This window comes from Cavia porcellus, unplaced genomic scaffold (assembly GCF_034190915.1).
Source record: "Cavia porcellus strain 051 isolate PalLab524CR breed Dunkin Hartley unplaced genomic scaffold, mCavPor4.1 scaffold_1, whole genome shotgun sequence".
NCBI classification, from domain to species: domain Eukaryota; kingdom Metazoa; phylum Chordata; class Mammalia; order Rodentia; family Caviidae; genus Cavia; species Cavia porcellus.
This window is the reverse complement of record NW_026947484.1, coordinates 156,084,172-156,107,285: the sequence shown is the minus strand read 5'-3', so window position 1 is coordinate 156,107,285 and position 23,114 is coordinate 156,084,172. Positions and strand designations below refer to the sequence as shown.

Sequence of the window (23,114 nt, the reverse complement as noted above, 5' to 3'; positions counted from 1 at the left end):
CACATAGGCTTCATCCAATGAGTTGAAAGCTTTGAGAGCTAAAACTGAGATTTTCCTAAGATAGAATTCTGCCTCAATACCCCAACATAGAAATCCTACCCACCCTTGACTTGTCACAACATGTATGAATTCTTTCAAACAAATCTCCTAATGTATGTATGTTTCTCTGAAGAACCCTGTCTAACACACTCCAAAAAATTTTGAGTTTTGACCTTCTTGTTGAATCAAGAAACTAAAGATATGGACCATGCCCCTGGGCTAGTTAACACTGCCAAATTATAGTACAGTGCCTTCTCAGACTCTAAGTACTCAGTAAATAATTGTTGAGCTAATGGATGAATAGAATAACTTCCTTTTAAAAAGCTCCCCAGATCAGGACATGGGAGAGAACTGAGGTGAGGATGATGAATGGATTCAGAACCCAGAAATTCCAGGCAAAATGAAGCTTAACTCCTAAGGAAGCCAAAGGGAGAGTCAGCTAGGAAAGCCAAAGACCTGAAGGTAGCTTCAGGTCAACAACCTACTTAAAAAAATAAATTAAAGTCAATTGAATTTGAAGCTCCTAGTCATATGACCCTTGGCATATTTCATCTTTTGGAACTCAAGTGTAGTTGATCAATTTGGTCTCCAACACATTATAAAAGTCTAGGTCACAGAATTCAGAGCAAACAGGAACAGAAATCCAAAAGATAATGCTCTCTCTCTCTCTCTTTAATATATATATATATATATAAAACTTTACATCAAGGATAAGCACCAACAATTAAAGTAGCCCTAAGCCTTAACCAGTATATGTGATTGGCTATGAGCTGGGACAAAGCTAGAGCTAGAATCATAAGGATATTCATGTAGAACATATGCCCAACACTACACAGTCATAAATGTGGCAGTTCATTCATGCTGTTTGCGTGACTTTGTCTTCAAAATTAGTTGAACTGCATCAATGAATATGAAGTAATGAGATAGTATGCTTAGCTTATTGTTTTCTTTTTTTTTTTTTTTTTTTTTTTTGGTCTTTTTCATTTTTATTGGTATCGGGGATTGAACTCATGACTGCCTGCTTACAAGGCAGGTGCTTATGCTGCTGAGCTAAATCCCCAGTCCCCACGCTTAGCTTATTGTATAGCTGAGGCCAATGTGCAAACATTATGCTGACTTTTAAAGAATTATTATTTCTTTATCATTGTGCGTGTAAAAGAATTCTCCACTTTAAGGAGCACATACAGTGCTAGTCTATAGATTAAAATCTTTGCTTTTTTGAAACTTTTGCCCAAAATGTTATTTTACAGGGTACTTTGACCTGTAAAAGACACAGTGAATGAATATAGAAAATGCTAATGGCAAAAACTACATGCGTCAGAGAACAGAGCTAGAGACCACTGATACCTTGCAGTTACAGAAATCAGCGGTTACACTATCAATGCAGGACTCTGTTCAAAATAGAACATTCTACATTCTACAGAATAAATCAGGTAAGAACGTCAACCAGGAAATGCAGCAAAAACCAGGAAGATGTGTTCACATGATGAAAAACAAAAATGAAAATAAATCACCAAAACTTATTTTCTTGGACATAACACTGATGGCAAGATGTCTAAAAGGTTATACCCCTACTTAGTTTAGTGAAGGCTTCCAACACAGGACACCATTAGTAAGCAACCATTAGGTATCAGAAGTAATGTGACGCATGTACTACATAAAGCCAAACTAGGTGACACAAGATTGCTCTGTAGAATTTATTACAGATTATTGTGTTATGAAACAAAAGCAGATCGTCTTAATATGTCCAATTTGTGAAATTGTTAAATAAAAAATTTTTAACTCACATCACACCAAAAAAGATAACTAAATCTACTCTGAAAATCTAATCAATCATGAAATGTTTGCTTGGTGACTCTCTTTCCAGCTTCATAGACTCAACAGACTGCTGCCTTCAGAGAACTTATGGTAGGTCACTGACAATCACCCAGTAACGCAGTGAATTTTCCACTGTTTAGAGAAATATTAGGAAACTCAACAAATTTCTTGGGATGTTATTTATTCATTCTTTGTAAGTAACTGTAAATGAGATTAGTTTGAAAAGGGATTTTTTTTGGTCCAGAACGTCTGTGGGGTCCAATTAGCTATGGGCTAATCTGAACTGATTAATGAGCATTTAATAAAGATTAGCAGTTTTGGCAATCAGTCTTACTTTGAATTAGCATGTTTCAGTCAATGGCACAGAATTAAGCAAGTATCAGTTAAGAATTTCTGAAATGTACACCAATGCCAAGTGCCCACTACCATGTTCTTTCCTATTGCAATGATTCCTTGACTTAAGATAGAAGGCACTAAAAATGATTACCATCATAAACTTTACTCCACCATCTTTGCTTTAAAGAAAAATCTTGTTTTGTTAAGGCAAATTCACTGAATCAAATAATTGTTAGTGACAATGTAAAGAAGATGGAGGAAAGAAAATCACTTAATATCGCTGGAAGCCCACAAAAGCAGCATCACATCAGAAGAACCGTTTTTCCAACAGTGCCACTGCTATGAATGATATTTTCATGAGCTTGGGAAGCCTTCTCCAGTGGGTACTGAGACCCAATCACGGGCTTCACCCAACCAAGTTCCATTCCTGCTTGAATAGTGGATGCAAACTGCTGAAATTCTTCCTAAGAGAAAGAAAAACAAATCTGTTGCAGTGGACCATATGATTTAAGTTTCAGAAGCACTGAAAAAAACTTCAGAATTAAGAAATATACCACAAAGAGCCTCTTAAAAATTTGTGACTCTTGTAAACTTGTCCAAAACTACATAAAACATAATTCTCTGAAGGATAACCGTTAAGTTCCATTTGCCTGGAAGAATGTTAGTTTACAAAAAAAAAAAAAAAAAAAAAAAAAAAAAAAAAAAAAAAATCCACCATCTTAATTATTAACATTATTCCCTTTCTCTCTCAAGTGTCTTGACTTACGTTATAAATTAGACTGTTCTATTACCCAGTGAATAACCTTTACTTACTTCCTCTAGTCAGATAAGTAAGCTTCAATTCCAACTTTTGGTCTATTGACATTTAAAGTACCAAATTACCAAATTATCCAAATCACTTCTTTTCTCACCTTCGTTGATGAAAACAGAGAAACTCCACTTATGGTAGACTCCTTTGCCATGGTGTCCCGTGGGTTTATTTCAATGGAACCTCGGCAGCCCACAATCTATCATGGAAACAATATGCCTGCAGTTAAAGATTACTGCAAAATAGTGTTAAACTGTGGTGAAACTTTGAAGTGGTAAAGAAAACTTTACTTACGATCACTCGTCCTCCACAGGACAGAAGTTTCAAATCATTGCTAAGATTTACGTTAGCTAACATTTCAATAATCACATCAACTCCTTTTTCACCAATGGATTTCTGTTTAGTAAAAAAGAATGTAGAGTAAGATAACAAGTGAAAAACACTATAAAATACCTATTAAGAGTGTCATATTTTACAGAAACTATTTCCAAATGACATGTAAAATGTTACCTTTTAAAGACTAACAATGCAAAGTTTTAAATGACATAGTTATATAAAGATGATCCGATTTCAAGGTACCAGCTAAACAGTAGGTACTGGTACAACTCTAAAGTGATAAAGATTTGTACTACATAGATTGCTGTATGACACAGAATTTGCCTGGAATTTTCAAGTGCTACACTCAACTGGAATATAAAATACTTTTTCCTTAGCTAAAACATCTTCTATCTCCAAAATGAACCTTTGTAGAGAAATAAACAACAAATAAAAAAATTCAAGCCTTTCAGGGAACTCCCATTTTTATTTAAAAGTAAGAAAGAATATATGCACGCACTGGCTGCTTGGTATTGCAGGATGTGTGTGTAGGGCGGGGGTAAATTGTATGTGTGTGTATGTGTGTGTGTGAGAGAGAGAGACAGGGAGTGTGTACATATGCACACACAAGCATGTGAATGTTTGGCTGTGATCTAAATGATGTACAATCTGCTTGTCATACTAATTTTCTTCTTTTGATTCCCAACATCTAAAACTGGAATTTAAGAAAAGCTAATACATATTTGCATTATATTTATTTTAACAAAAAACAGTTTTTGTGCCAGGCATTATGCTAGAAGGCAAAGAATGAGCATATTGAGCTCAGAAACATAGGAAGAAAGAAAATGTTACAATTACAGCTAACATGCAATGGCCGACATGCTACATTAGCAGAAATAAGCCCTAAATTGAAGAAAAAGCTAAAGTGTGATTGCCTGTAATGCTTGAACAAAGTTCCATAGATGCTCACCTGGATCCTGAGGCATGAAAAGGAATTTAAGCAAAGAACGATGTCTCAGTATAAGAAACTAAAACACAAAGACTATGAGGAGAGTTTGAGAAGGAAGAGTAGCAAAAAAAAAAAAAAAAAAAAGGAAGTGTTATTCAGCTTTCTGTTAACACAATGAAATATCTGAGATAATCACAATCTTGGAAGTTTCTGTTGATGGTCCTGTTACTTTTAGTTCTAGCAAGGGCTGGAGGGATGACAGAACAAGCCTCTCACCTCATGGTGGCCAAGCAACTGCGAGAAATGTCTTAGTTACTTTACTTGTTGCTGAGACACAATACCTGCCACCTGCCACCTGCCACCTACCGCTTAGGAGAGGAGGGTTTTAGTTTGGCTCACAGTTGTAGAGGGTTCAGTCCATAGTCAGTTGGCTGAAAGGTAGGGAGGCATGGCAGAGGAGGCTTGCTCATGGCAGTGTGGCAGGAAGCATTAAGATCAAAGGGGAGGGAAGATGACAGATTCTTCCTGACCATTCTCCCAGTGACCACCTCCTCCAACCTGGCTTTACCTCCCAATGTCATCTTTGCATTAACATTTCTATGATCCAGGCACCTCCAACAAACCCCACTTATAAGCCCCTGTGCCTCTGAAAGGACATCTAGATATAAACCATAACAAATGAGAAAGAAGGGTGACCAAGGTCCTAGTATCACCTTGGAGGGGGTGCTTCCATATGACCAAAAGACTTCCAACTAGTCTTTTACAGGTTCCACTCTCTCCCAACACTGCCAGGGTCAGGGTGGGAGTCTCAAACTTTTAACACAGGGACTTTGTGGGATGCTCATCCAAAGCAGAAGAGACTGTCAATGGGTACAGACTGTGAAAATACACTAAATGCCACGCTAAGGAATTTGGAAACATAAATATTTTTTAAAGCAAGTGTTCATTAATCCATGTGCCAGGCACTGTGTTAGGCACTGTAAGAGCAATTGAGAACATGAGAGAAAATTTCCTCTAGTAAAAGAGATCATATTTTAGTTATTCTGGAGGGATTTTGTTTATTTTGTTTTGATTTTTTTAAAGGACAGGTGAAAATATAAAAGGAAATACTATCTCAAATATGAGTAATAGCTAAGGCTGGGGATATTGAGACCTAAGCTAAGTCACGATATGATATGGAAAGAGGTTCATATCAAAGACAAATCAGAGATAACACTGGTAGAATGAAGAAACCAACTTGATGGGTGGGAAATGGGATGGTGATTAAAAGGTATAAAAACTGAAAAGAGAGTTTCTGTCTTGGGTGAGCAGATGAGTGGTAACCTCTAGAAAGCTGACAGCATACAGCAGAGGAACTCAGGCCAGAGATAGTTTCGGAAATCCAGAGCATGTGGGTAAGAAGTGGTGCCATGATGCCTGGTCAGTGAGGTTGACCCGGATGGACCAGCACGTGGAAGAAGAGACTAAAGGAAAACCTAGAGACACTAATACATAAGCAAAGTCCAAAGAAAATGGATTGAAAGTGAATTGTCAGAGAGGTAGGAAGAGAATCAGCCTCAAAGTGATCCAAACAAGGTCATGTGCTCCAGAAAAATCAAACAGAAGGACTTGGACAAGCCCAGCAGACTAGTGACTACAGGCATCAGTGACTTCTTGGCAGCAGTTTAAGTAGTTGGGATGAGGGTAAAATTGCAATGGGAGGTGAGGGAGGAAAAGTAGATAAGTTCTCTTTACTTCCTTTAGAAACCTGATGGGAAAAGGGAGGAGAGAAAAGGAGTGAGCTGATAGGATAAGGGAAGGACGCCTAGAAAGATGGGGAGAAATCTAAGCAATGGTAATCAGTGAAAAATATAGGACGCTCCAAGATCATGGCCTTAAAATTAGGTTACTGCCAAACAACAACAACAAAAAAAAAAACGTTCATACCATTTGTCAGTGAGGTAAATAGTGTAGATATTCTTGCAGAATGGTATCGGCGCTATGTAATGGGTCCTAGGTTCCCTGGACACACATAGAGGATCATCTTTGCTTAGTGCTTTGGCAAAAGGGGTGAGTGATAATGAACTTTCACTCATGCTTTTCATCAGCTAGTAATAACCTGGTTTGCATCATATCCACAACTTGGGAAATTCTAATTCTTCTCAGGGTCTTTGAAGACTAGCAAAGTAATCACTTTAGTCAACTGGGACTAGAGGAACTTCAGAATCTGTTGGAACTCTTATGCAACAACTACATGCTACCAGTTGAATGAGACAGTAATTATCCCTCCCAAGAACACAGGTAATAAATAAAAAATTTATTTCCTGCCTAGAGAGATCCAGTTTGTATTCTCTGAATTTTCACCTGTCATGAAAACATGACATCTGTAAATACAAAGCTGCAGCTTTACTTAAAATGTGATTAGCATTAAAGAACATCAGTCTGTATAGCTATAAGACTCTAGAAAGGTTACATTTAATATACACACAATATAGTAATTGCAGTGAATGCTGTGAAGTGAACGGCTGTTTAATTAAAACACACATAGTCACAAAAACACATGTAGGCATACAAGAAGCAAGTAACGTTAAGATTGGTTAATGAACAAGTTGATAAAAGTCATTTATGTTTCCAATAAAAAATGTGCAACTTCTGTAAAACTATAGAAAATTTTACCTTGATTTCATCAATATAATGAGCGTCTCGGTGATTAAATACTTCATGGGCTCCATTTTGCAAAACGACCTTTTGTCCCTCCTCAGTACCAGCTGTCCCCAAAACCTTTAAGCCATAGGCTCTAGCAATCTGGCATGCTGCCAATCCAACCTAAAAAATAAATATATGTAACCCAGTTATATATTCTCTGCATTGCTGCAAGCATGGATTAAACATCTATATAAAATGAAGTTAGGATTCTTTTAGGACTTAACCTATCCTGGAAGAACTTACAGCATACATGAAGCAATAAGAAAAATAAAAGGGCTTTTATATTGTAATTTTCTGTGTATAATATTAAATCTTATACGTATTGCTTCATTTCATCCTCAGGATACTGCTATGAAGTGGACATTATCTGTCTGTATGTCTATGATGAGGAAGCTCAGACTTCAAAACAACAAATATCTTGCCCAAGTCACACATAGAGAAGGAACAGAGTTGCACCGAACTCAACTGCAGACCTGGCACTGTTACCCGCGGCACCACAGCGTTCTGCTGTGCACACAGGAACTGTAAATATGATCTGAACATGTTTTTACACCCGCAACTAAGTAAACAACTACTACTAAATAACAAGGGCATCTATTTCTCAAGCAAAAGAGAAAGTTATCTGGGCACATTCAGCCCTATGCTCATTATGATTTAAATACGACCTGTCCCCTAAAGACGCCTAAATTGAGGGCTTGATTGCAGATGCAACAGTGTTCAGATGCAGGGCCTACAAAGGTGACTGGATCGCAGCTGTCCTAATCTCATCCATGGTTCGTAGATAAATGGGTGTTTGGAAGGGAGGGCCCAGCTGCAGGAAGGAGATAACTGGGGTCAGGGATGCCGCTGAAGTTGTATTTACTCTCAATCCCTTCCTCTCTCCTCTTCACCTGTGCTTCCTGGCTGCCATGAGGCGAGCAGGGCTCCCCTTCTGCCACACCTCTCTATCATGATGTTTCTTTCTTCTCATGGGCCTAAAAGCAACAGAGAAAGCTGACCAGAGACCAAAACTTCTGAAGCCTCTGAAGCCTCTGAAGCCTCAGCCAACACACACCTTTCTTCCAAGCTGTGTACCTCAGCTCTTTGGTCACAATGATGAAAAGGTAACAGGACCCTGCCTGACTGCTGAGTGCTTATTATGCAGGAATCGTGGAGAAACTTACGTTCTAAGCAGGGGGGAGGTCAGAAATGCATGCATAAATAAATGCATAAAATAAACCCAGAAAATAGTAAGCACTAAAAAAATTAAGACTATTGTATCAAAAAGGATTAGGAGAAGGGATTCTGAGGTCATCAAGGCCGGCCGCTTTGCAGAAACAGAAATGAAGCGGGGAGGAAGTAATCACAAAGCCACAGGGAAAGCAGGGCAGTCACGGAGGCGCCAGTGTGGATGGAAAACACAGCCAAGGCAACCAGATGAAGTGGAAATGTGCTCAAGGAAGCAGAGGACAGAAAGAGGGTCGATGTGGCTCAGAGACAGCACATGAGAGACATCAGCAAAGGGAGGCGAGTGACACAAGACCATGGAGGTTCTGGACTACACTAAGAGCTACACAGAATCATTAAGGGTGCAACTGGGGGAAGCGCACGATCAATTTAGACTTTAGGAAAGGTGACTGCATCCTAATGGAGGCTCGGGAGGTAAGAAAGACCAAAGAAGGCCACGTTTGTGTTTGGGTGGGAAAGATGGCCGCAGTACTTTTTGTTACCTGATGGATGCAGTTTGCAAACAAAAATGAAATTTTGTTAGACGCTTCTGCCTGTGAGTCAAACTGTTTGCAAACAAAAGTGTTCGTGAATTGAGGTACCACTGCATGACTCCAAAGAATTCAGAGCTGGAGGCATCAAAAAAAGTTCATCGTCTTCCAGATGATATTTAAAGCCAAAGGATGGAATGAAACCACTAGAAACACCAGAGATGTGTGCTTAGCATAAAAGGGAAATAAAAGTAAAATTCAGGAATACAGAGCAATTATTTAAGCAGTAATGCTGGGAAATACATTTGATTATATGTCAAATGAATGGCACAGGTAAGCGTCACACTGTGAGAGCAGAGTTTCTGAGCCTGGCACTGGTGACCTTCTTTGGCTGGTATTTCCAGGAAACTCTTCCTTATGGGGATTCTCCTGAACTTGGAAGGAGGGTTTGACAGCATTCCCAGATTCTCCCCATTGGATTCCAGAATCTTCTTCCTCAGGGTGACAACCAGAAAGTATGTCTAGACATTGACAGATGTCCCAGAGAGGAAGAGGGAAAGATGCAAAATCACCCCCTATTGATAACCACTGATCTAGTGGAAGGATTGGGTTGGGTAAGAGAGAAAATAATTAAAATGAAAAATGATGAGAGGAATCTGCTAGCAGTGTAGCAGTTGCAAACTCCCAAAACTGAAATGTACCTTACAGACGAAGGCATACAGAACCAATGAGTCTGAACTCAGCCAGCCTACGGCAGGGATCTGTGTGATCTAACAAATGTGTAGAACTCTCTGTGTCAGCCTGAAGACAGATATCCAGTTATACAAAATATGAGCCACCATGGGGTCAGCACAATTGACTTCTATGCTAATTTTCACTATAAAAAAACAGACCTGTGAGGCCGGAGATTTAGCTCAGTGGCACAAGTGCCTGCCTGGCAAGTGCGAGGTTCTGAGTTCAATCCCCAGTACCAAAAAAGAAAAGAAAACAAAACAAAACAGACTTGTAACAAAATCACATTTTAAACTAAAGATTTAATGTAAGTATATGTTCTTATCCTCTATTTTTAAGTTTTCCAATAGCTTTTTTTTAGGGCACTGTTTATTCTTGTCCTCAATTGCAACAGCAATACTCTCTCACTAGATTATGCACCATTGCTGTCAACTGTTTGGCTTCAACTTGTCTTGCTAATGCTGAAGTAGGGCATTGCCTGCCAAAACGTCCAGACAATAGCTGTGCTCGTAAATCCCACACTGTTTTAAACATACGACAGAATCCCAAAGGTAGCTGAATTCAAGGAGGACAGAAAGTACAAACAGAAACAAGGCAAAACCCAGCGCTGTCTCCCTCCTCGACAGGGCCGGAAGGATCAGAAGTGCTTTACACACCAGGATGCCTGCCCATCCCCACCAGCCGAGGATTTAACAAATTCAGCCAGCCCCAGAACACTGTGGATTTTACCTTTAAAAAAAATCACAGTGAAGCGCCTGGGCTTTTTACAAGAGGGTAAAGAGAATAAAAAGAGATTTTCTTTAAACTCTTCAGTCTCTTTCCTACTGAAATTTTTCCCTTCTTACAGAGCATGGGGTCAACTCTCACAAAGCCAGAACAATTTAAATAAATGCATGTGTTTGACAGACCTTCAGTGATTTGGGGTTAAATTTAATCTCATCCAAATATAGCCTCTTTGGTAACTCTAAACAAGAGGAGCTTGTGACAGGGTTTCTCTGTCATATTTTTTCCAGTCTCCTCAGGACAATCCTGTGTTTCTCAGTGAATAGTTTGATCTGTGAAATCCTTCAGAATTGATATATTTGGGGTCTACAGGTAGTGAGCTGAGTTCTATCTAAAGCTATCAAAAGGTGAAAATGGACTGAATTCTCTGTCCACTTTTAGAGATAAATTCACATTTCCAGGCTACCACTCATTATTCAGGGCATAATCTGCTGTGAAGTAAGTCACCTCTTTCCACCATCTCCTCAGAACATACAACCCCCTCAAAGGGTTAACCAGCTTCTTCCAGGTGAGCTGTCTGGCCCTAGGTAGCTTTGTTTTGAAACAATGTGAAATCTTGTCTCCAAAATTTCCAAAGCCTCTGCCAGGCACAGGATAGAGGTCATGTGGATTTCTTGTTAAAGTCCAACCTCAGAGCTCTAACTTTTCCTCTAAGCTCCTCAGAGGCAGACTGGCAGCTCGTTTCTTGAAGGGTTTTCTGACAGGCCTGCACAGGGTGATTTCCACGAGGGGCTTATTTTGTAAGTTCTGAGTCCTCCCCTCCTCCAGCATTAGCATTTTAAGCCATGGGTTGTGGTGTTAAGGACACAGCTGAACACTGTGTACTCCATGGATGTCATCAAAGCACAGCAGGCAAGCAGGGAAGGGAGGGGGATCTCACAGTGTGGCTTTGCCATGCTGTCTGGGGCAACACAGGTAAAGCTTTAATGAGCCTTATTTCCTTTTCTAAAGGAATATGGAATTAACAGTAACCTTTACAACTGTTTAAAATTCTAAAATAAATATCCTTGCAACAGATGCTACTCAAAAGCAAAAACAAGGCCTGTTTATCTTGGTCCACACCCAATCTAGACAGAAAGCCTAATACACACAGCTTTGATGAGGTGTATGCTGAATTTATTAACCAAGAGATGCTAAACTAATGGCAAAGAATCACCTTCAGAAGACTGCATTTTTAAAAAGCTTCACTGCAGAAAGAAAAAAAAAAATGCACTCACGGCTGTAAGTTTTGGTTTTAAAAACAGCTTGATTGTCATGTGACACCTCCAAATCGAAGCTCTTTTAAATTTAAACATAAAAAAGATAAATAAATACTTACTCCTCCGCTAGCTCCATGAACCAGAACACTTTCTCCAGCTTTTGCACGGGCACTGCGTAAAAAAAAAAAGAGGAAAAAAAAGCATAGGTTCCATCACCTTATCTTTTGAAGTTAATTAAGTTCAAGTAATTTTGCACTATCTTCAAGGACTCCACTTTTATTCCAGCTAACACTTACCCGAAGAGCAAATGTACCCTCAAAGCTCAAGATACTCTCCAGGCTCTGTGGGATCAAATACCAAAGGCTCTTCAGAGTCACAGATAAAGAGCACCTCCCCATCACCTCTTCATTCTGCAGGTGTTTCCCTGCAGCAGTCACATGCCAGGCCCTGTGCTGGGTGCTGGTATCAAGACTTGGTGCTGTTCTGACAGGGGTGCTGCAGTGCTTGTGGGTATGTTATGTGGTAGAGCTGCCAGGCTTGGAGGAACTGGACTCTTTCATTCCCACAATCTCCAGTTTACCCCAGCAAATTACAAATTTGCAAAATCTCTGTGACTCCATGAGCTATCATTGCTAAGCCTAACCACTGCTTCTTCTGCAGATCTCATTGCTAATGTTGACACTCGGTTTCCTTCCTTAGCAGCCTGACTGCTCCTAACACTGCTGACAGGTGCTGTCCTGAAAGCTTTTCCTTCCCACCACTCTCCAGGCATAGCTGATGTTCTTATCTATGATTTTTAAATCAGTAAACTACCTCTGAGGTGGACAAGTACCTTGGCCAAGATTGTATTTTTAGTACCGGGTGAAGACAGTACTCTAGCCCAGATTTTTTAATTTTCCGAGCCCATGTACATGAATTACTATGTCCCCTACACTCTCTTAGTCTTGAGAGCCACTCCCTTCTGGTCCCTGAGGACTCTGTTCCCATCCTGTGACCACGTTCAATAATACTGACATTCCTGTTCTCCCTCCCTCAGGCGTATCCATCACTTTCTGTCTTATCTGCTCTCCCTTATGTGCTGACTGTCCCAAACTTATGTTTCCAGCCATCAAACTCCACTCACTTATTCCACTTATTCCACAGGCTACGGGACTTCTCCACTGAGATGTCCAAAACTGAGCATAGCTTACCTTCAACACTTCACAATTATGTATTACCTGTTGGGGACCACAAATTCACAATGGCTAATTTTGCATACTTTCCTAAGGGATAAATGGAGGCTTGGGATTATCCTCAGCATCACCTTTGTGAAATTTCCCATTATCTCTTTAGGGATGAGCCAGCCTCTCTCACTCACTAAGACTAAAACTAAAACCTCTAAGATTAAAAAAAAAAAAACACTCCAGGTCAAGATCCTTCTTATCATAAGACCACCTCTCCCCTCTTCAGGCATCCCATTGCTGCTGAATCTTCCACTAACCCATTATCACTGCATCCACCCAATGAATAGTGGTCAGCTGGAAGTGTCTATGTCTCTGTCCTTCCTCAGGCACTGACCTCTCAGACCCTTTTCATGCCTTACTAAATCTGTCTCTGTTTCTTATTTCATTCTTTCACTGTACCCCTCATACAGGCAGTTGGGAATCTTAGCCAGGTACCCAATAATTACCTAAGATAGAAAGCGATTAGCACCCTTAAATTCTCCACCTCTCTTGATATTATTCTCTAATTGCAAACAATTACCAAATATTCCTGGTTCTACCCACACTATTAGTAGCTCTCTCCTTTCCACTTCTTTTATCATAACCTTTGCTCTGGTCTGTAAATGTTTTGTCCAGAGGAGTCTCCTGCAAGACTCCCCTATCTCTACTTCCATCCCTGTCTTCAAATTCTTCCCCACACAGCAGAGACACGACCCCAATGAAACACAAATGTAATGATAACGCTCTCCTGAATCAGGCATTTCATGTCCATTACAGAACAACCAGAACAACATGTGAGCCCCATAACCTAAATCTCTACTATCTTAAGTCTGTTTATCTTATGGTAACAGCTAACACTTTCTGAGAGACTGTGCTCCAACTGTATTTTTGCCATTCTTGGCTTTGAAATCTTCTGTTCAACAAATCCAAATGACTGCAGCTCCCCTCAGACACCACACTGTCACCCCTACACACTACGCTATTACCATTGCTGAAAATATCCTTATGCCCTGCAGCCACTCCTCCTCTGGATCTGATCAAAACACAGACTCTCAAGTCTCAGTGGGTCTGGGGTGGAGCCTAGAATGTACTTTGAAATTACTGCCCAGATGGTTCTAACAGATAACAGGATTTTACAAACCACAGCCTTAACATAATCCAAGTTTTAAGACTTCTCCAGGAAACCGCACCTAACCCCCATAAATGTCCCTGGTGATCCCCTAAATCCCTTCATACACTTCCCTTCATACTTTCCACACTTACATGAATACTATTGCTCTACCTCTGACTTTCTCACTGGACTGTGAGTACCCTAAGATGGTGTCTTAAGACGGCTCTGCGTGGCCAGGGATCACCACAACCCCCCAAACTAACAGTTCCCATTCCATGCATGCTCAATGGTAAATAACTAGTAACCAAAGGCAACAGACAGATGAATGCGCGGGTTGTGGGATGGAAGGCAGCTGATGTGCCCGCCTTGGGCACTGGCTGTAACGTTCCCTGTGTGCCTTTACCTGTGGAACAGAGCACGGCAGGCAGTGAAGTAGGGGATGCCGATGGCAGCTCCCTGTCTGAAGTCCAGCTTCTCGGGCAGCCTGTACACCGTGTGGTCTGAAGCGAGGGCATATTCTGCGTAGCCCCCCGAAATGGTGCTGGTAGTGAAGACTCTGTCACCTTTCTAGGGAAGAGATCACATTTATAATGCATCAGAATGGGCATAATCCTCTACAGCAAAACTGTTACCACCATACATATGTACATGTTGTTTCTTACATCTCATAATCTCATAAAAATAATTTTAGAGTACTGAGTGCTATGAAATGTGTTATTGGTGGAAACCAATGAAAAGAAAACTGAAGGGAAATGGGAAAGTTAAAAGGAGAGGCCCTTAAAGCATATCCTGATGAGAGTGGTATGAGTCCCTTTCACTGAGGTCTCCCAAAGCCAGGCACTGCTCTCAGTGTCTCATGGGCATTATCCTATTAGATCTTCATGATACTTGTAAGACAGGCAGTATTATTACCTGCACTTTAAGTCCCACTACACAGACAAGGAAACTGAACTACGAAAAGTTCTGTGGTTTCCTCCTATCAAGCACTTAGCAAATGGTAGTCAACACAAATAGTTACTTCTGTGCACGGTATTTGCATGTAACTTCTTCCACAAACCAAACCCTTTGCATGTATGTTCTCACTCCTGCATTCCCACCATTCTTCATGCATACACCCCAAAACAGGAAACCACTCAGGATCCTGACAGCAGGCTAGGCTTCTTCCCTTGAATCCAGAATCACAATAAACTCTAAATGAATGTCTGCTGGGCCCTCATAATCAAAAAGTTCATGCCTGGCTTCATAGCTGCAATACAGTTTTTATACTGGGAGAAATCAGAGTGCCCACTATAACTACCTATCCTAACTCTTCCTGCTTGGAAAAATATGAAGTAAATATTCTTTGGAGTAGGCAACACATCAGGCTGCTCTGTATACTTTAATTAGTCCTATAATAAAGAAATCTGAATAGTAACAGCATCATGTAAAAGGATAGGTACGAAATAAAGACTCGAAAGGCTTCCAAGAGAAAAAGAAAAAAAAAAAAAAAATCATTGCCCAGTACAGTGTCCCACAAACAGTCATGTAATTAGAGTAAAATGAGTCCTGTTTCTTCCAGCTTAAATACACATAAAACTGATTCCAATGTGTTACAGTATTGATTTAAAATGTGCCTCAAAAGGCTCATGTGTTTAGAGGGCAACTGGACGTGTGGGTGCCACATTTATATGTGGATTTAACTGATGATTCATTCGGGAGCTAAATACACAACCCAGAAAGGAACATTCCTGTCCCTCCTCTCTCTCCCCCTCCCTCTCTGGCAGGATAACCTGAATTAAACTAGAGGCACTGAATGTACAAAGAGGAGGGAAAAAGCAGTTACAGTAAGAGAGAGCTGGGTGAAGGAAACGAGATACCACTCAAACCCCAGAGGTCACCAATGCAATGGCACAACCAAAGAATGGACCTACAGTAAGAAAAGACGAGCTGATTTAGACCTGCTTAGGAAGAGACTGATTCTGAGCATGCGGGCCCAGCGGTGTCCAAGAGAACTTTCTGCGATGATGGAAATGTTCTCCAACTGCACCGTAGCGTAGGGTTCAAGCTAAATGCACAGGACTATGAAGCATGTGAAATGCTGTCTGTGTGACTGAGGAATTGGATTTTCAACCTGAATTTAGATTAGCTTGATTTGAATACTTAAATTGCCACATGGAGCCAGTGGCTACCATTTTGGAAAGGACAGCACCAGGGCTTAGTTGAAAATCCTAAAGATACCACATGTGAGACTAGAAATCAGGAGAACACATGGAATTATCATGACAGAAGTACCCAATGCAAATATAAAAAGCAGAGCTCTAAACAGGGACAGAGAGCACTGGGTAGCACCAACATTTGTGAAGCACCTAGAGTTCCAGAGGCCTGAAGAAAAGAATGCCCAGTGAGGAGGCCCAGAGGAGGATAAGAGAAGATGATGTCACAGAAACCAAAGAAAGTTTTTTTTTTTTGTTTTTTTTTTAAGAAAAATTTAAGTGGTGGAGAGTGTTAAATGTCACAGAGAAGTCAAGAAAGATAATGACATAAAAGGGCCCATTAGCTCCAGCCACACAGAGGCCATTAGTGACATTAGCAAGAATTGTTTCAAAGGAGCAACAGGGGCAGAATCACTGGCTGAGAAGTGGGAAAGCCATAGGAATCTGCTGTCTTCCTGTCCAAGGGCGCGTTTTTTCTGCTGACTTTCAGCCTGGTCTCAGTAAATGCACTGTCAAAGTTGCGTAGGTCAGGATATTATGAGGAAAGATGCTAGAACAGGCATCTGCCATGAGCCTACTAACAATGCTTTATATTCTGTTGGCATACAAACAGCCAAAGCCCTGATCACAACACTTTTGCTGACCTTGGTCTGATTCAAAGCGCTGAACTGTATAATGACCTTGCATGTTTTCACGCTTTACTTACTCTTCAAAAGAATTCATTTTCCCTTTATTCCATGTAACTACATTGATAAAATAATTTTTAAAATACGTTGGCTTGACAACTATTAAGAGTTAGGAAATCATAAGCAGAATTTGCTTCATTTACAAATTGGTATTCCATCAAAAGGATCACAGTTGATTCTGGGGAAATGAGAAGATACAGAAATTATCCGGCATTTATTCCTGCCCATGCAAACAAACAAATGCTATGGATATGAAATCTTGTCCTTTTTTGACTAGAGGAGTCCCCCAAGTGGCAGAAACTGTGTAATGGGGCCTCTGAAAGCCTTAAATAGAGAAAATATCTTAAAGCTGTGTTAAAAGTATTTTAGGAAAAAATAAATAAAAGAAAGTACTTTAAGAAAAAAAGTCAGCCAAAATAGAAATATTTAAAAGTGTAATACCTTGAAAGCAGACACGTCATTGCCAATGGATTCTACGACCCCCGCCACATCAGTGCCTGGGGTGTAGGGCAGCAGTGGTATCCTAGTGTAAGTACCAGAGCGGATGTATGTCTCCACTGGGTTGATACCACATGCATGGACTTTGATTAGAACCTGCAATGACAACATATTTTAGTTCACATGGAGCATTTAGGCACTAAATCAGGATTATGGGAACTATCAAGATAAAGAAAACAAAACAAGTAAATCCTTGCTTTCAATAAGCTCACACTCTAATTTTGCAAACCAACATGCAAATGAAAGGAAGACAATATGAAAAACATTGCTGTATAAAAACAATGAGAAAACAGTAAAACAAATGTTTAAAAGATGTATGGCAGGAACCTCTACATGTTCATCGAAAATAGTTCTTCCTCCTTTTAGATACCTAGGAGGGACGTGATTTTCTGGCCTCCTTTATAATTATCAGTAACCAAAGGACTGAGCCCACAGCTAAAGGAAGGTAAGCAAGAGAGGCCACTCGAGGACTGGCCCACAGAAACCCTCCTAGGTAGTGCATACATTTACCCTTCCCGCAAAACCTGGAAGTCATGTACAGACATTGACAGAGTCATATGATAACAGAGGCCAAGGTCATTATTCACTGTGGGAGGCAAGGGACCACCTCCAGGTTAGAATTTGGGAAATCATTTCCTACTTTTGAACCATTAAGATTTTGCAGTTATATGTATCCAAGCAGCTAATTTTACCAGTAACACAGAATAATTTTCTCTGCTATAAGAGTAAGAGTCAGTTTACAGAAGAACTAGGAGCATTTAACTTAGGCCTTAAAAGATGAGTATAAGTTCTACAGGAATGGGAGAAAAATGGAATTTCAGGTAAAAAGAAGGAGTGGACACTGGTAGAAGGACTATAAGGGCTACTTGGGAAAAATGGGTAAAGTTTGATGATGTTACAGCCCAGGCTACTGAGGAAGTGGTAGGAAATAAATCTGTAAAGATAAGTTATAGTCAAATTTTAAAAATTCTCCTAAGGCTTGCTTAGGAAATTAGACTTGGAAGTCACGGAAGATGCAGTAATAAAAGTACATAATTTTGAATCACAAGGATATTGTTAAAGTCTCTGGAGATGATTAAACTCTACAATTAAATTATCTTAACTCATATGTGAAAAAGCATGAGTGAAGAAGCAAACTGTTTTCCCACCATGCGCAAAATAAAAATCACGGAAGTTTGCAACAGAAAAACTGACTCGAAACTACTGATGACTCCATTCAGAAAAATCCAATTACTGCACTCTGTAGGGGATTCTCAGCTTCAAAACTTTTTCCAGAACTGTTTTCTATATCTACTTCACTAATTAGATTTATGATAATTTTGTCAGGTTCAAAAATATAAGTAGTGCAAATTCTGTCCAAATTCAATGTCTTAAGAAATCACTGTGACTCTTCTGAACCCTAACTTAATGTCCTTGAGTCTCCAAGCTGGAATAATCATTGCCCAAGTAAAGTAATCATTTCCACCTGATGGTCTTTTGGAATCGGCACCGCGACATCCGACTGGACTTTCAGCACTTCTGGTCCACCAAATTCAAAAACTCTAATAGCTCTCATCAACTTCTGTCCAGTTGCCATGGTGATGCAGATACTAAGGAAAAGAAATCAGTATATTGTCATAACGTATGTCGGCTATCACTATGCGTCCCCCCCTTTAGAGGGCAGATCAAACAACTTTTCAAAAAAACCAACTTAAATCATGAAGTTACCACTGATCTCATTTCATGTTTAAGGACCTTTCATCTTACAAATCCTTCAGCTACAAAGCAAAATACTTCATACTACTTCCTGTGGGGATTTAGGGCCTTCAACAAGGGATTAAACATGCAAACAGAAACATCTGGACAGATATAGCATGATACTGTATCTTTTTGCTTTGGTGTAAGCTTGGGTCTCAACCCCTTGGAAATTTTAGGGGGTAATATAAGATCTACTGACATGATATATATAAGACTTCCTTTTGTTAGACTATAAAATATTTCAAACATATTGAAAAATACAAAGAATGTAATAAACACACTTATACCTCACTTTAACAAACCTTAACACTGTAAAAAAAAAAAAAACTAAACTACTATTAAAGACTTCTGAACCCCTTGCTACAACCTATTTCTGGCCTGACCTTTAAGAGGTGATTATCATAATTTCTGTGCTAATCATTCCCAAGCATGTAACACTGCTCCTACATGTATGTGTAAGAAATATACACTATTGTTTTGCATGTTTCCCAAGTTTAGATTATACTGTACTTAATTCTGCAATTTGCCTTTTTGTTTCATCACTAAATTTTTGAGAGTGATCAATATTGAAACACTTGACTTTATGCAGTTCAATTTAACAAAAAGGAAAAAAATATTAAAAACATTGCTCTGTATGAAATCTTTTTGTAATTTACAAGCGCTCAGCTTTTCATCCTACCTCAGTTAATATTAAAATGAAAACTCAGAGCTTAACTCTATGAAAAAGCAAAGCGCATTAGTATATAAAATTACATAGTTTCAGAAAAATCTGTAACTGTGAAGATATAATGAAAAGATTTTGACTATACCTCTGTAATTTTAATTTTAGGTTATCATAATTTTTTTAAATAAACCTAATCAAATATGTCTAGAATCTTCTGCCACCTACCACATCTCTGCTAACTTTTGGAATAATCATACTCACCAAACACAAGCAGTGTAAGTGTCAGAAACAGTTGCAGGAGCGAGGAGCTGTGCTGCAAGAGTTCAGACTTGGTATCAGAGCTCAGAACAGGGCTTATTAAATGGTATTCCATAGGGCGGCGGGGTACCAAAATTATTTTGGTGGCATTATGAATGGAAAGTTCCTGACATAGTTAATCAAAGGTGGATCATTTAAAAATCCTCCCATTACAATGACACAAAGCAGTGCATTTGCACGGATGGTTTAGCAATGATGCATCCTAAAAAGATGCAGCAGTCACAATGCTGACCACATAGGGCAATGGGGAGGGCAGGCAGAGCCAGCTCAGCTATCTCAATACTGCACATTTCAGGTCTTTGCTCCAGCTGGGATTTTTCTAGCACAAGAATGTGCAAACAGAAAGAAAATAAAACAGAAAAAAAAAAAAAAAAAAAAAAAAAAGGTGCACTAGATCAGTTTTCCACGGTGGAAAAAACACAGAGCTTTTACTTTCCTTCTTTGTTTTTGACGTGGTGGTACAGGAGTGTGGGTTTTAAAATTTAACAGCGCAGGCTTTGCGTCTTTGGCTTGTCATTCACTAGCCTCAGCGCCTTGGGAAGAGGCCTAACCTGTGAGCCCGTCTCATCCCTGGAAAACTGGGCTCCTACGAGAAGTACTGGGGTAGAGACCTGGTGCACCCCAAGCACCGAATTTGACAGCAGCAGGCTCCTGTGTATGGCACATCACCTTAGTCCTTTCTCATCTAGTCTCCTTTCCAGCTTCTTATACACTCCATTCCTCAACACTAGAACCACCTTTAATTGGACAAAACAAAGTTAACAGGATCCTGCTTATGAAAACAAGCTACCACCCTCATTGAATCCAGTCTCAATTATCTAAACATTAACACCAAACATTGGACATATTTCATTCAAACTGTACTCTTATTCAACATAAAATATATTCCAGGTATTATGCTAAAACCAGGAAACACAAAGGGTGCAGAGAAAATGCCCTCAGCTACTGTGCTCACACACTGTGTGCATACACACAGACAGGTACACATCGACACATGTGAGGTCACACATACATACACACACACACACACACACACACACACACAGGGTTGCAACTATTCTTCCATCAACAGACATTACTTCAAAAAAAAAGTAACAATACAATCAAAACTGTCCTGAAATAGGATCTCTTGTTTTCAACACATTTATTTCCTCTACATTTTGGTACTGGTGAGAGGGAGGAACATAAGGCGGTGACTCACCCTTACTACCAGATGGGAATGTCCACCTGGCCTGCCCAGGTCCACTCTGTCCTATGGAGCTTGTAAAGAAACAGGCACAGTCTCCACAGCGTTACCTTCCACTTAACTCCTCCTCATCTTATTTCCCACTGAGCCATTCTGATTGATCTCCAACCTACAATCACTGCCTCTGAACTCAACTACAAGATCATCATCTGTTTCTTAATGCAGGAGCCACATCAAAGAGAATTACAAAAAGAATAAAATAATGTAACCAAATAACAGCAATTAGGATAATTCTTAAGTTCTTTTTCTGAAAAACAACAGTCTTTCACCTTTAGCAATATGCTATTAAACCTGTTATTTTATGAAGAAATAAAAAATAAAATCACCATTCATTTTATGAATGAGAATACCCAGCAAGAGGTTAAGAGATTTGGGCAGGGTTACACAGAGCTAGAATTCAAGTCTTGTATCTTAAATATTTGCTAACCCACACCCTTCCCATTGTACAGTCCTTTAAATGTAGTCTTTGGAGTACTAGCATAGATTAAGTTCTTAGAAATAATTTTTATAATGATGACAGCATGAGATTCTGAGCTACAGAGATGACAGTTAACTATCCTACATGGAGGATCACATATATTATGATCAAGTTTTCTATTCAGAGTTCACACTTTCTCAAAGGTTCATAAATCAGGAAGCCTAATAGAAATAGGTCACAGTTCTAGTAGGAAAATTAATAATTTTCTTATCTGTAATTTAGGGATAGTACCTAGCACAGAAGCTTTGTGAAGATAAACTTCAAAACTACAAGCAGATTCCTCTGCAGCACCCTGAGTAAACAGTGAATCATTTGCAGCCTAATGGACAGGTCAGGCTTCTCTGCCCTTTGTGTTTGTAAATTAAACTGTGCCAAGAGGACTTTTTATTCATCAGGCCTTTGTCCTGACCAAATGCGTACTTTTAAATAAACTGGTTTTACTTTTTACTTCTGAAAGTTTGCCAACCATACTTCACAAGTGTGGGAGCTACAAAACTTACAATTCTTTTTCTAACAGTGATCTATCAGGCTATACTTGAGTCCATGTGATTTAAATGAAAATAAAGCGATAGGGGAAAATGTGAGCATTTATTTTAATACAGAATGAATAAGTTCACAAAGCCAGCATAAAGGCACATGATGATGCAAGAGCAGTAAGTAAAATGGCAAAAGAAAATTAAAATAAAAACTGAAAACTTGGAAACAAAAGCAATTATTACAAAACATGCTGTTGTTGCTTAAAAACGACTCTTGTGAGCATGTTGCTTATGATTAGTAAATTTAAATGTTTAAAAAAATTTTTTTGACTCAAATCTTTTCACTAGTCTGAATCTTGGCCATTGACGTGGAGGGGGGGAGCACGCTAAGGGATCATTTCGAAGCCCCACAGGATCTTCGACGGTGATTTGGGGTGCAGTGGGGTGGGCTGCTCTCCAAAACTGGGAGCTAGCAGGATAGAATGTGCTGCTGAGCTCGCAGACTCTGCCCTCAGCTGCGAGCCAGCAGGGCAAACTCTAGCAGCCTCTGCACATTCAACTAGCAAGGCTCCTCTAGAAACTCTGCAAACAGATCTTCGCAGGGCATTTCGTCCTATTTTTTTTTTTTTTCTAAGATTCTTCTAGGTGGGAATGGCAGGGTCACTGAAACTATACATTGCTCTCCAAAAGGGATACAGCACCCCAGTCGACAGCCAGGGGATTATGTACGCGGTGACCCAGGGCTGCGCTCTCCGTCCATGTGGGCCCGCACAGAGCGGAAGACATCTGCAGACCCAGGGAGGAACAGCTGCGGTCTGCGGTCTCCTTGGACACTGGTCCACAGAGCGGACAGACAGAGGCTGCAGGAAAGAGGCGCAGACACAATCTAGCTCCATCCCAACAGTAGGGGCATCGCGGAGACCTGCAACCTGAACAGCTCGGGGATGCCTTTTTTAAAACCACTTACCCGCCTCCAGAGCAGGGATCACAACCTGCTATGGCTCCCTTGGACTGCACAAGAGGGAGAGGACAGGCTGTTTTCAACTTTGGCAAGACTCCGCCTACCCGCTCAAGGCCGTTGCTACCCTGAGAGCCAAGAAGTTCTCGAACGCCTAACGAAGAGGAAGTTTGGACCTAGACGGCCA

The 23,114-nt window shown here is 40.0% G+C and overlaps 1 protein-coding gene across 2 annotated transcripts; it reads right to left on the bottom strand.

Moving 5' to 3' along the window:
• Positions 1-1,722: 1,722 nt before the first annotated feature.
• On the bottom strand, positions 1,723-23,073 carry Cryz (crystallin zeta). 2 transcript variants are annotated; one of them, XM_005007749.4, is made up of 9 exons: positions 22,937-23,073; positions 18,516-18,639; positions 16,994-17,146; positions 14,078-14,241; positions 11,481-11,532; positions 6,921-7,070; positions 3,296-3,397; positions 3,105-3,200; positions 1,723-2,657 (listed from the first exon to the last, which is right to left on the bottom strand). In XM_005007749.4, exons 2-9 carry the CDS (start codon positions 18,624-18,626, stop codon positions 2,496-2,498), a joined length of 990 nt encoding a protein of 329 aa, XP_005007806.1. In that variant the 5' UTR covers positions 18,627-18,639; positions 22,937-23,073; the 3' UTR covers positions 1,723-2,495.
• Between the last annotated feature and the right edge of the window lie 41 nt (positions 23,074-23,114).

Bases quoted from the DNA above. Each gene is read 5' to 3' on its own strand.
- Cryz (XM_005007749.4), bottom strand. From the start codon at position 18,626: ATGGCAACTGGACAGAAGTTGATGAGAGCTATTAGAGTTTTTGAATTT. The intron at 14,242-16,993 runs GTATTACACTTT...TCTCTTCCCTAG, and splicing joins ATGACGTGTCTGCTTTCAAG to AAAGGTGACAGAGTCTTCAC. The intron at 3,201-3,295 runs GTAAGTAAAGTT...TTTCCATGATAG, and splicing joins CCTGTGGAGGACGAGTGATC to ATTGTGGGCTGCCGAGGTTC.